General features: G+C 35.4%; 1 protein-coding gene across 11 annotated transcripts in view; it reads right to left on the bottom strand.

Moving 5' to 3' along the window:
• Window positions 1-13,966, bottom strand: part of RIMS1 (regulating synaptic membrane exocytosis 1) — a 476,384-nt gene that overhangs the window by 59,746 nt on the left and 402,672 nt on the right. For 7 of the 11 annotated variants that reach the window (XM_049895220.1, XM_049895192.1, XM_049895246.1 and 4 more), the window contains one exon: window positions 7-242. The exons of the other annotated variants lie outside the window; for them this stretch is intronic. In XM_049895220.1, coding sequence (XP_049751177.1) covers window positions 7-242 — 236 coding nt within the window. The remainder of the gene's footprint in view (window positions 1-6; window positions 243-13,966) is intronic. 11 annotated transcript variants of the gene reach the window in all.

Genomic DNA, 13,966 nt, shown 5'->3' with positions numbered 1-13,966 from the left:
ACTCACCTGTGTGGCTAAGTTGAGATGTGCTTCTACTCCTTCGAGACACTATGGCAACCACTTTGGCACTCAGACTGGATCTCCTTTTCTTTCCACCTGCTCCAACTGTACCCACAGCTGTGTCCGACTGACTGCCATCATTATGCTCCAGTGTGTACATCTCTCCACTCACACTGGTGCTCTTTGTGATGGCTCTTCCTGAAGTTCCCATCCGTCTGCCTTGCATTTTAGGGGTAAATGAACTATATTTACAAAGTAAAAACATATATGCATACATAAATTACAGGTCAGCACAACAGAAACTCTAAATCTAATTTATCTTGAAATAATCAGGCAAATTCTTAGGGGAAAAAGTCAGTTGACTAGCAGTTCTACAGCTATGAAATCCTTAAGATCACATCACTACCCCCCCATGTTTACTAGAAGTAGCTTAAAACAATTTTATTTCAACATTATCTACAGACTCTTTGAAGACAGCAAAGAGAAAAGCAGATGCTACATACATGAGAGGTAAATACTATTGACCAATTTTTTAAACAGTTACTATGTTTCTTTCAGAGAAAATGAAAATATCTAAATCAAAAAAAGTTCACATATATTTTGGAGACAAAAATATTATAGAAATTAATATACTTTGAATTTGCTACATGACAAGGTTTATGGAAACAGCATTTATTCTAATTCTCCTTTGGAATTCCAACTAACAGGCATCTCTTTGGCTACCCAAGTCTTACTGATCCTAGGAGAGACTGCTAAGAAGGCCAAAAAAAAAGTCCACGTCTTCAGAAGTTTTCCCTCCTTCCTTGTACCCTCCATCTCATCTACACAAATTTCTTCAGCTCGTTTTCCTCTTTCAGCATATCTAACTTCCATGCTCTAGACTGAAACTTCCTTTTTTTGTTCATTCTTATCCAAACTTACTTATCTATGTTCCCAAATTGTGCTATTTTATCTGAATAGACTATTGTTCTTCTATTCCAAATGAATGATTTATTGTTGGAATTTTAAGCACCATGGAAGGTCAGTGGAAAAGAAAATCCTCTCTACCTGTCAAAGTACTGTGTGTCTGTGGGTAGAGGGGAGGTAGGGCAGGCAGGCTGGGAGCACGAATTTTAGGATTCTCAGATCTTTTAAATTACATTGCACAGGTAGGCATATATCCGTATTGTTGTTGTTAGCTGCTGTCGAGTTGATTCTCACTCATGGAGACCCTTTGTGTGCAGAGTAAAAATGCTCAGTAGGGTTTTCAAGGCTTTCAGAAACAGATCGCCAGGCCTTTCTTCCAAGGTGCCCTGGGTAGGTTTGAACTGCCAACCTTTCAGCTACTAGTCAAGTGCTTAACCATTTGTGCCACTGAGGGACTCCATTATTCATACAGACTGGCTTTTTTTAGTCCAATAAAAACCTGGTTTGATACATCTAAAATGACCCTAATTTTGTTTCCTCAAAATATTTGTAAAAACTGACTTACATGAACCTTACCATTATCTCTATATTTCTATTTCTTGTTTTGAACTACAAAATACATCTAGCTAATATAACACCTTTTAATGGTGATAGCATTTAACATGCTTGTGTCACATATATAATGAATATTTCAGTTGAAAGGGAAATTGGTATGAGAAAGGTTGGAAGGGCAAGATCATGGAGGGTTTGTAAGCTACGGAAAAAAGAGAAAACTGTTTTGTCCTTAGGATCCCTTCCTCTTCACATATTGTGAAATGAAAACTGAGAACGAACATATCTGTCTTAGAAGAAGTACAACCAGAATGCTCCTCAGAAGTAAGGATGGTGAGACTACTCACATACTTTGGACATGTTATCAGAAGGAATCAGTCCCTGGAGAAGGACATCATGCCTGGTAAAGTAGAGGGTCAGCGAAAAAAAGGAAGATCTTCAACGAGATGGACTGATACAATGGCTCCAACAATGGGCTCAAGCGTAACAAGGATTGTGAGGATGGTGCAGGACCAGGCAGTGTTTTGTTCTGTCGTATGTACGGTTGTGCTATGAGTTGGAATTGACTTGATGGCACCTAATGATAACAACAACTTCTTGATAGGGATAATTTGGAGTTTTTAATTCCTAACTGCATTATTCAAATTGGTCCACATCAAAATTCATCTGTTAATAAGATATTCTAACAATTTATTCCAATCAGCCTTTCATCATCTCAAAGTTTTTAAAGCTATTTGCAAATCCGATAATTTTGCTATACATTTCATGCACTGCCTTTTTCAAAACATTAATGAGGAGACCATCACATATGACCAGTCCAAAACTGGTTTCCGTGGGATTTACATCCTCAAATACAATGGGCTCTTTTTCCTGTTAAGTATTATGGCCGAATTCTTCCGTATACTCACCAATTCATTTGAATACAACACCTAAATCGTCCAACCCTCCTAAAGTATACTCTGACTACCTGCTTTTTCTACTATTTTGTTACGGAATTCTGCTGGAGAAAATGGAAAAGGTCAGAGTTCGGTCAATTTCAAAGTCATAATGTCCATTTTTAATAAAACACCTGCTACTGAGACCCAGTAGTTTTCCAGCTGTCATTAATCTTTTAAACATGGTCCCAACAGTGGTTATTGAAAACCTCTCTTTTTATGATTTTACTTTAAACTTTGCAGTAATGCATGGATTAACTAATGCGTACGTTTTTTCCTCCCTATTCCTTCTGTAAAAATGGAATTGTATTACAACTGTCAATTTGTATCTTTAAAATCATTCCACAAACATACAATTGTGCAATTTTGGCCAATGATTTTTAGGTTATGGAGAAGTTTAAAAGTAAGGTGAGATTCTTCTATCATAAAAGTTTGTTCAAGGTACACCAAGAAGAGTCACAAAGCTTTTTTATAGATACTTAAATATAGCAGTGAAATGTGCTACAATGTTGACAAAAATTCTGAAAAAAAATTAGGGAAATCTGTCAGTATGGTGATTACCATATTTGGGGCATTAAGTTAAGAAATTATATTACTCATGCTTTTGTGAATAAATATTTCAATTTCACCTCAAAATATGAAATATTTTGTTTGGAAGGTTAAAAACATCTTGTATGATCTAAGGATGTGTAAACCTTGAAAAGAATGTAGAATGCAAGACTGTGCAAAGAGAACATGCTAAGGCATTTTCAATTCTTCTGCCTATCTAAGAATTACTAGACTAGTGGGGGAGAGAAGTTTGGGGGATTACTAATCATTCCGAAGGCAGTGAGTTTAATTTGTTCCCAACCTTTATCGTTACAGTAAAATTGTAGTTGGTGAAAAAATCTAAAAATAATTTCAAGCTAGTAAACAGTACTCATAAGCTATAAAATAATGTTGATTTAAATGGGCAGCATAATTGCCTTTAGTTTTAAGAATTGTCATGTGGATAAAATATCAAGAATCACTATACTTTCTTAATTACGACAAAACAATTTAATGTTGTTTTAATAATGTGTAAATGATTTCTAAAATACTAACTTTTATATATGTGTTTTGTAAAACCTGGAATATTTCCTTGAAAAGAATGAGTTTTTAAATGTTCAGAGTTTACTAAGAAAATTCAATTACAGTATGCATAGAGACAACAATGTCATCTTTGCACTTGTGCCCCAAAATTACAAAGAATATTAAACACCAAATTTGACATATAAATTTCATAGGCATTTTATAATAACTTTCCCCTATATTTAAGCAATATAGAATTAGCACTTAAAATTTTCAGTCATGAACTCAATACTAAAATTGTAATAAGAGGTGATGCCACAGTTTTTCATTTTAGAAAATATGTTTTATGCAGAAATTAACTTAATAGAACCTTCTGCATTCCTTATGGGCAGATGATTTCTTCAGGTGCTTTAGAAATTTATGTTTCATATCACTTTTACTCATTTGGCAGTTTTCCATATTTATAAAAAAAATTTTTTATAGCTGTTAATAATTAACAAAGATTATGGGTTCCTTATAACCCTAATGAAATTATTGTGAAAGTTTAACTTTGAATTGTGTCATTTATAACAAATTCGAACTGCAATGCAAGTTTATTCTTTTTACAGGTTCTCAACCTTATGTAGATGTATCAAAAATCTCCCTGTGCACTACAGAACAATTGTTTTCTTTGCAATTATAAGGCAGAAGTTCCCTTTAATTTTTTCTCACATGTCATCATTTGGTAAGGGAAATACATAAAATTTTCTTATAAAATGTCTTTTCAGTATTATTTGAAAATGCTTCTCTCTTTAAAATGTCTTGCCATTTTTCCCAATTACAAACTCAGGATTGTTGACTGAGTTGCAAGAGTAATTATTCAAGAAGTTGTCACCTAAAATCAAATACACGCCATATAGAAATTTCCAGATAGGCTTGTGCCTCTCTCCCAAAATATAAAATACTTAACCTTAACAGCTTTAAAAACATTTGAACAATATAATCACCAACCTAAAGCTTCCAAAATTATTTGGCCCTTGTAAGTTCCACTGGATCAAAAGGAAGATGATTTGGCATAACATACCAGGCTGTTTTGGACATGTTTTACTGCTGTACCCTCTTGAATTTTCCTTCTTACCATTCACAGACCTGCATATTTGTAAATGACAAAAACAGATTTCCAAGTGGTCGCCAGGGGCTAGGGACTGGGAGAAGGGGAGAGAAAGTATGGGTAGCAAAACAGAATCTTGTGGAGCTGGAACAACCCTGTAGCCTTTTTTTTTTTAAATTAAAAAAATTTTTTTAAATACATTTTTTACAGTTCTGTATCTTGATTGTGGTGTGGTTACACAAACTACACATGATAAAACTGCAAAGAACTAACTATACAGCAACAAAACCAAACCAAACCCACTGCCATAGATTTGATTTCGACTCATAGCGAAACTATAGGACAGAGTAGAACTGCCCCATAGAGTTTCCAAGGAGCGCCTGGTGGATTTGAACTGCCGACCTCTTGGTTAGCAGTCATAGCACTTAACCACTATGCCACCAGGGTTTCCAAACTATACAAACACATGCACAAATGAGTGCTTGTAAAACTGGTGAAATCTCAACAAGCTCTGTGGATTGCACCAATGTTAATTTCCTAATTTCCATATTGTACTGTGGTTAAGCAACATGTTACTATTGGGAAGGCTGGGTGAAGGGTGCAGAAGACCCCCCTGTACATTTTTTTTTTTGAAACTTTCTGTGAATCTATAAGTTTTTTTTTTAAGTTTAAACAAATTTCATTATGTTAATCCCACATTTTAAAAACTGTCAATGAAAGACTGAGAAATATTATAGACCAAAGGAGACTAAAGGAAAGTACCAACTAAATGCAATGTGGGATCCTGAATAGGATCCTGGAATGGGACAAAAAAAAAAGAATTAGTAAAAAAAAAAATCAGTGAATTTTGAATAATGCCTGCAGTTTAGTTGGTAATATTCTACCAATCTTCATTTACTGTTCTGGATATTTTTACTACGCTTACATAAAATGTTAACATTGCAGGTAACAGGATAAAAAAGACAAGAGAACTTTGTATTATTCTTGCAACTTTCCTATTAAAAGTAGTTCAAAATAAAAGTTAAAAAAAAAAAAAGACTTCCAATGTTTATAAGACTTAAAACAGAAAAATCAACCCATAATTCCAACTTATCTTCTAGTAGTCTCCTTTGTACCCTAGGTTTGCTACGGATAAGAAAAATAGTTCGGGCTAAATATGCTGACATGTCCCTGTTTCTTTGCCTGGTATTTGTTCTGCTTCTTTTGCGGGGAAAATGATTCCTGTCATTTATGTGTGTCTGAATTCTTTAATGTACATCTTAAAGGTTTTCCACTTTATGAGCCTATTCAGTGTCTCTCAGGTGGAAGGAGTCATGGCTGTTGTCTCTAGCACTTAGTTTTCTATTTTGTTCTGGTTATACTAAGATTCTTACATTTCATATTAGCATGCTCCTTATGCATCACTAAGTTTGCTACAGCACCTTTCCCATTGTTGAATGAATTGATGGTTTCTGAGTAGGAAGTGGAAAAAGTGATCAGTATACAGACTGTGATGAAACTCAAATTTAAAAATCAAACAACAAACAAAAATACCTTACTTCTTTGATCCTCTCTCTCCCTCCAGCTACTAACTTTTTTTGCTGAAAAGTCTCCTGCAGGAGTTGTCTGTAGGTCATCTTTTTCTATTCTCTTCTGACCTAACGTGAATCAGGTTTTGTCCCTACCACAACATCAAAACTGCCTATGAAAGTCACCAATCAGTCCACATAGCAAAATCAGTCACTTCTTATTCTTTTGCCCTCTCAAAATGTCAGTTTTTTTGACAAATCATTTGATTCTCTTGGTCTTGAAACACTTTATTCCCATTGACGTGCCTACCTAGTGCTTCACTGGCGGGACCTTAGTCTTAATCACTAAATGTTAGAGGTCTGCGGTGCCCAGACCTTTGATCTACATTCTTCCATAGATGTTTCGTCCATCCTATGGCTTTAAGTATCATCTATATGCTGCTGATTCTAAATGTGTTCCTCCACTTCTCCCACCCCCTGACCTCCAGACTTATATATCTAGGCATCAAGTGACATTTCTGCTTGGATGTCTGTTAAGGCCCTCAAACAATACATTCAATCCCACCACAGCAACGACAACAAAAAAAACTACTCCCCGTTTAATCTTCCATATCACATTGAAGACACCACACTCATCCAACTGCTCAGAGTAATGACTGCCTCCTTTCTGTTAAGAAAAAAATATCCAAATGGGGAGATAAGGAAAAAAAAAAAAAAGGATTGCCTTACTTTTAATGCCATGTTAGCATTATCTAATTTGCCCGCCTAAGGGTCATTTGACTCTTTAAGGGGAATGTAATATACATACATATATATATATATATATTTTACTTACTATTTACTCTTATAATTAGAATCCAAACATTTTACTACTCTGTAAAGGTAGATGTTGTCTTAAAGAAAACTCAGAAGAGACAAATGATTACTATCTAGTAAAAAGAATTTCAAGGGTTATTGTTATATTAACATATAGCACATGATTCAGTTTTAAATCTAACTTAGTAATCTTACTCTAGCATTCTCGATTTTTTTTCCCCCCACTGACTATATATGTATGTGTCTCTCAGTCAGCTCTGGAACCAGCTTGTCATCCTGTTGGTTCTCTCACTACTGAGTTAATTACAACTTTTTGATAATTAGGCTTTGAGAATTATGTTTTGACAGTTCTAGAGATCCCATCAAAGATGCCCAAACGGACTTAGCTTCTACAGCCAATTAAACTTTGTTGCCCAAGATGAGCGCTTATGGCCTGTTTAAATCTCAGTATGCCTTTTCCTGGCTCCTAGATTTAATCTTAAGTGGCAAAAGAACATTGCTTGCAATGATTCTCTATTTCTGTCTTTTCTTTATCCTAACTTTGGTTTTCTATGTTTATTTTGTTTGTGTTTTGCTCTTTTTGTTTGCTTGTTCCTGGTTCTGGTTCTTGGCAAAACCTGGCTCTGATTTTGCTTTTGTTCTGATTAATAATATACTCCCCAGTAGTGGAAGTAATGGTAGGCAATGTATGTGCTGATGAAATCTGTTGGCTGGCAGACATTAGGGATATACTGAAAACTGGATAACACAGCAGAAATATGGTTAGTTAGTCTTTTTGAGTGTCTATTTGCTTGCATGCTACTGAAAGCTCATATTATTTAAGAAAATATCTTGTATACACTGAAAGAACAGCCCTGTGAGTTTACAACTTAAGTTTCTGTGTTAATTTTGAACCTAAGACTGAGTTGCAAAACTGAAGCTGCTCAGTCTTTTTCTATGTTTAAAAAAAAGTCTTCTAAATTAGTCATAAAAATTTTACTTTGTGTGTATCTAGGAATAGCTAGTTCAGACAGACAGATGTTAGATTCTATGGTATATTAAATTTAACAGAACTGCTGTTTTGATTGACAAATATAGATTAATAAGTGGATTTTTTTTTTTGTATAATACTAACTTAAAGGAGCTAAAGCACCCGTAGAGACAAGAAAGAAATTAAACTTATAATACTTTAAATACGCAAGCTTTTTAAGAGAAATCCAATTTCATGGAATTGCTAACTCTGAAGTACTTCTATGTATGAATCCAAACCTGCACAATCAAAGTGAATCCTTGGAGAATCAAACTGGTTTGAAAATTTTGCCTTGAAAATAGCTTTATGAAAACCAAGGTGAGATACTATTTCATACCCCTAGGATGAATACAATTAAAAAAAAAAAAGACAATAACAAGCGGTGGCAAGGATGTAGAATTATTGAAACCCTTGTCCCTTGCTGTTGGAAATGTAAATGGTACAGCTACTTTGGAAAACAATTTGGGAATTTCTTAAAAAGTTACATATACTGTTAGCATAAAAAAAAAAAAAAACAACCCAGTGCCGTCGAGTCGATTCCGACTCATATCGACCCTACAGGACAGAGTAGAACTGCCCCATAGAGTTTCCAAAGAGCACCTGGCAGATTCAAACTGCCAAGCCTCTGGTTAGCAGCCATAGCACTTAAGCACTACACCACCAGGGTTTCCACTGTTAGCATATGACCCAGCAATTCTACTCCTAGGTATATACATAAGAGAACTGAAAACATATATCCACACAACTACTTGCATATGAATATTCATAGAAGAATTATTTGTAATAGCCAAAAAGTGGGAACAACCCAACTGTCCATCAACTGATGAATGGAGAAACAGAATGTGGTACACATCATACAACGGAATATACCAAAACCCAAAACCTGTTGCTGTCGAGTCAATTCTGACTCACAGCGACCCTATAGGACAGGGTAGAACTGGCCCATAGGGTTTCCAAGGAATGCCTGGCAGATTCAAACTGCTGACTTTTTGGTTATTAGCTATAGCTCTTAACCACTACACCACCAGGGTTTCCACAATGGAATATTATCAACCATAAAAAGAAACACAGTACTGATTCATGCCTCAAAATCAATTAACCTTGACAACATTGTGCTAAGGGAAAGAAGTGAAACACAAAAAGCGCCATATTATATGATTCCATTTATATGGAATGTCTAGAATAAGCAAATCCATAGAAACATAAAGTAGATTAATGGTTGCCAGAGATAAAGTGTGTGTGTGTTGGGGGAGGGGGGATGAAGAGTAACTGTTAACGGCTAAAATTCCTTTGGGCTAATGCAAGTGTTCTAGAATTAGATATTGGTGATGGTTGCATAACTTATGAACATACTAAAAACCACTGATTGTAGACTCTAAAGAAGGTGATTTCATGTAAACTGTATCTCAATTTTTTTTTTTTTTAAAAAAGGCTTTATGCTTTCTCCAAGGAGCCCTTTTGGCGCAACTGTTAAGTGCTCAGTTGCTGACCAAAAGGTTGGTGGTTCAAATCCACCAGTGGCTCTATGGGAGAAAGACCTGGCGATTTGAGAAATCCTATGGGGCAGCTCTACTCTGTCCTATTAGGGCCACTGTGAGTCGGAAGTAACTTGATGGTACAGAACAACAAAAACACAACTTCCTTCAGCTTTTATCATTGTGGTATATAATTCAAGTAAAAAACTGTATTTCATTTTCTAAGATTTAAGTTGGTTTTCTCATGGCCAGGCTGAAATTCCTGAGCATCCTACAGTAGTTTGACTTAATGGATAAGCTAACATTTCTTTCCATAATATTTAAGAGTATGAAAAACGTAAAAGTTATATGACTAAATTGACTTATAATTCTGAAAAACTCTGATATCAAAAGTAATTGTCTTGCTTAGAGTGTATCAGCTTAAAAACATAACTTCCAAGTTTTAGGTAACTTTATGACCTTGAATTAATATTAAATTAGTTAATAAAAGTACAATATAAAAATGAGTGGGTATAGACGTGTTCCAATAAAATTTTACTTACAAAAATAGACAGTGGGCCAGATTTGGCCCTTTAATCTGCTGACTCTGATCTGAGTTGTAAAGCTCATAGCCATAAAGTTGCTCAGAATATCATTTTAATATCTTTATAACCTATATTAATAATCCCTTTTTCATTTCTGATATTGGTAATTTGCATTTAATCCACTTACTTTTGATACAATTACTGATACAGCAAAGTTAAACTTCTATCATTTGCTTTTATTCATCTTATCTGTTTTTTCTTTTACTGCTCCTCTTTGCCTAATCAGCATTTTTTATTATTTCATTTTTTTCCCCACTATTAGCTTTTGAATTATACATTCTTCTATTATTCTATTAGTGCCTACCCTAGAGATTAAAATATGCATCCATGATTATTAGAACCTTCCCTGAATCTTAAAAACTCTTCCACTTATAACATTAAGTCCATTTATTCTCTTGCTACCCTTTATGCAGGTATTTTATTTCTACATATGTTTTGACCACAAGATATTATTTACTCTTTCCAGTGTTCTGCATTCTTTCCTCGAATTTAGTACTTCTAACTGGGGTCATTTTCCTTGAATATGTACAGCTTCTTTTAGTATTTTTTGTAGTGTAGGTTGGCCAATGATGAATTCTTATAGCTTATTTGATCGATTGATTGCCTGAAGGACACTTTTGCTGGTAAGATTTACTGAGTCTAAAATTGTAGGTTGAAGTTCTTTTTCCTTTTGGTATTTTTTCTTTCACTTGTTGTATTCCTCTTTGGCTTTCATTATTTCTGTCAAAATTTCAGGCAAAGTCTTATTGTTGCTCTCTGAAGTTAATGTCTCTCTTTTTTACTTGGAAAATTTTTGTCTGTAGTTTTCTGTAATTTAATCATGATATTTTTAGATTTTTTTCCCTCCTCATATAGCCTGCTTGGGGTTTGGAAAGGCTCTTAAATTTGTGACTTGACTTCTTTCATCAGTTTTGAAAAATTCTCAGCCACTCTCTCAATATTGAAATATTTCTTCTGCCATTTGCTCTCCTGTTGGGACCCTGATTGTATATACGTTGGAACTTTTCACCCTGTCCCATGTTTCTTCTGTTCTCCTCCAATTTCCAGCCTTTCCCTCCGTGCATAGATTTATATACTTCCTGCACTTAGTAACATTCTCTTTTGCTGTTTCTAACCTGTCATTAAACCCATCTATTAAATTTTTATTATAGTTTCTAGCTCTAGAATTATTATTTTTTAATATAAGCTGCAAATCACCACCCTCCCTTGGTTTTCTTGAACATATTAATTATCGATACTTTAAAGCCCTATTTGATAAGTCTATTGTTAGTTTTTAGTAAGTTGGTCCCTCTCTCTCTTTTATTTTTTATTTAGCATGCCTCAATTTTAATTGGATTCCAGACCCTGTGATTAAAGAACTGTAGAGGCTTTGGGTATTATTTTTTCCCTCAAAGATAGATAAAATTTTCTTTTTGTTGGCACACAGAAGTCATCTTGATCCTGCTCAGTGTTGGTTTTAAAGCTTTGCCATTACTCATGGAGGGTAATCCTTATTCCCAGAGTAGGGCCATTCTGGTATTTGTACAAGAAATCAAAGGTGTTTATCAAGTCCCTCTAACTTTGTGGGACTTGAAGTCCGTCCTATGTCTTTTTCCCCAGCACTAGGCAGCTGCTACAATCTCTGCCCAGCTCTCTAGCCTTCCAGTTGTTGCTTTTTGTTTGTTTTCTTAGAGTCCTTCCCTCTGCATGCATAGTGTACTAGCTGAACAATTACTTTAGGGGAACCTGTTTCAAATTATGGAAGTCCCCACAATGCCACCCTCCTCTTTGGGATTTTACTTCTTAATTTCCAGCTGCCCTGTCAGTTCTTGAACTATGACATCTGTCTCCTTAGCCCGATAAGACACCTTCTTTCTGCTTCGACTCTATTATGCCAAGCTGCTGTGAATCAGAAAGTACCTTCAAAGGAAATGGGGGTAAATTTGGCATGCAGCTGGGTGCTTCCCTTCTTTCAAGGATTGGAACCACTCAAATTTCTGCCTACTCGCAAGTGTCTTCAAACAGTTTATTGTTCATTTGCTTGCTTGCTTAGCTTTTATAGTTGTTATAAGTTGAAAGTTAGTCTAATACAAGCTATTCTTCCAGGCTATGTTATCTTATTTTTGAATAACAGTAGAATTATCCATACCAGTTATGCTGTCATCAAAATATCCATATGGTTAGTAGTGAAGACCTATGTGTCATAATTTCATAACAGCAATTTATTTTTGCAAGTTACACTGAATAGCTTCTGCCATGCTGAACCCTACATACAGTTCCCAATGCCCTGTTTCCGTCACAGGATGGCAGGTCTGAGTTGACGTCATCTGTTACTCTGAGGTATAAAGCAGTGTTTTGGGATGTTTCAGGGACAAGACTTTCCATAGTTTTGCTGATTCTAGACAGGAATTTTTGGTCAGGCATTTTAAAGATGTGCCATTTACTTTAGAGAACTCTACTTTCCACTCCATATCTGAATAAGTCAGAATCCACTCCTGGCATTTTTCCTTATTTTGGTCCAAATTTCAATGAACTTGAAAATTGTTTTCCATATTTATGATTTAGGGATATGGTTGTTTCCTAGTTTAAAAAAAATTAAAAAAAAATTTTTATACCTAGTTTAGTGATAGATAAAATTTCATTTCTTTTTTATAAAATTTAGGTCGTTTTTAGTTGGCATTTAGAGAGAAGTAAAAACACTTGTTCTACGTAATCTTCAGTCTGAGACCATCAGGCCTATTTGAGAGGCAAAATCAACAGGACTTGATATTTCATGTGAACATGCATCCTCAAGGGGGCAAAACTGGTTTGGGGGAAGGGGATTATTAAGAATTTTAGGCATTCCAATGGCTTGTGGTTTTCTAAAGGCCCACAGTACATAAGCAGATACACAGTGTATCTATGTTATTAAAATTTCACGTGGAGAGGGTAATTAGGAAAAAACCATCTAAAGGCTCTTTGTTGGTGTTGTCATTTGCTACTGAGTCAGCTCCAACTTATGGTGATCTCATATACAACACAACACAATGTCGCCCTGCCCTGTGCTATCTCCATGATCTTGGAGTCCGCTGTTGTGGCTGTTGTGTGGTGCCTTCCGATCCAGGGGCGCATCTTCTAGTACTACATTGAACGGATATTCTGCTGTGATCCACAGGTTTTCGCTGGCTAATTTCCAGAAGCAGATCACCAGAGCTTTCCTCCTGGTCTGTTGTAGTCTGGAAGCCCCACTGAAACCTGTCCACTATAGGTGACCCCGCTGGCGTTTGAAATACTGGCGGCATGGCCTCCAGCGTCATAGCAACATGCAAGCCGTCCCAGTATGACAAACTAGCAGACACGTCGTAGAAAGGCTCTTTAGGGGGGTGAAAATAAAAAAAAGATGGACAAATACTGTGTTAGAAGGAGAACAGGGGGAGAGTTGAAAATTAGTGTGGATTTCTTTTTTTTAATTTGGGAACAGGGTAAATAATGGTGTGGATAAAATATAAGTATTATATTGAAATATTAAATAAGCCAATATATTTTTTATCTTTAAGAAATGTTGTTTTAAGGGTCTCAATTATTACAAAGACCCAGTAAAAAATATACATCCTCGTTTATGTCCAGCTTATCTGTTATAAATGCAATTACACACACACACATACAATATTCATGTTCTACAACAGTCAGCAAACGCCAAAATATAAGAAAACTATATTTTATATTATATATGAACCATGAAATTACATAAATGAGCCAAATGATTAAGTCATAAAATTGAAGATGAAAACAAATTATATTTTAATATTCCTGTTTGTCATGGATTGAATTATGCCCCCTCCCCCAAATGTGTGTATCAATTTAGCTAGGCCATGATTCCCAGTATTGTGTGGTTGTTCTTCATTATGTGATTGTAATTTTATATTAAAGAGGATTAGGGTGAGGTTGTACCACCCTTACTAAGGTCACATCCCTCATTCAGTGTAAAGGGAATTTTCCTGGGGCGTGGCCTGTACCATCTTTAGTCTTACAAGAGATAAAAGGAAAGAGAAGTAAGCAGAGAGTAGGAGACCTCGTACCACC

This window comes from Elephas maximus, chromosome 1, assembly GCF_024166365.1.
Source record: "Elephas maximus indicus isolate mEleMax1 chromosome 1, mEleMax1 primary haplotype, whole genome shotgun sequence".
Classification (NCBI taxonomy): domain Eukaryota; kingdom Metazoa; phylum Chordata; class Mammalia; order Proboscidea; family Elephantidae; genus Elephas; species Elephas maximus.
This window is presented reverse-complemented; position numbering and strand designations above follow the sequence as displayed.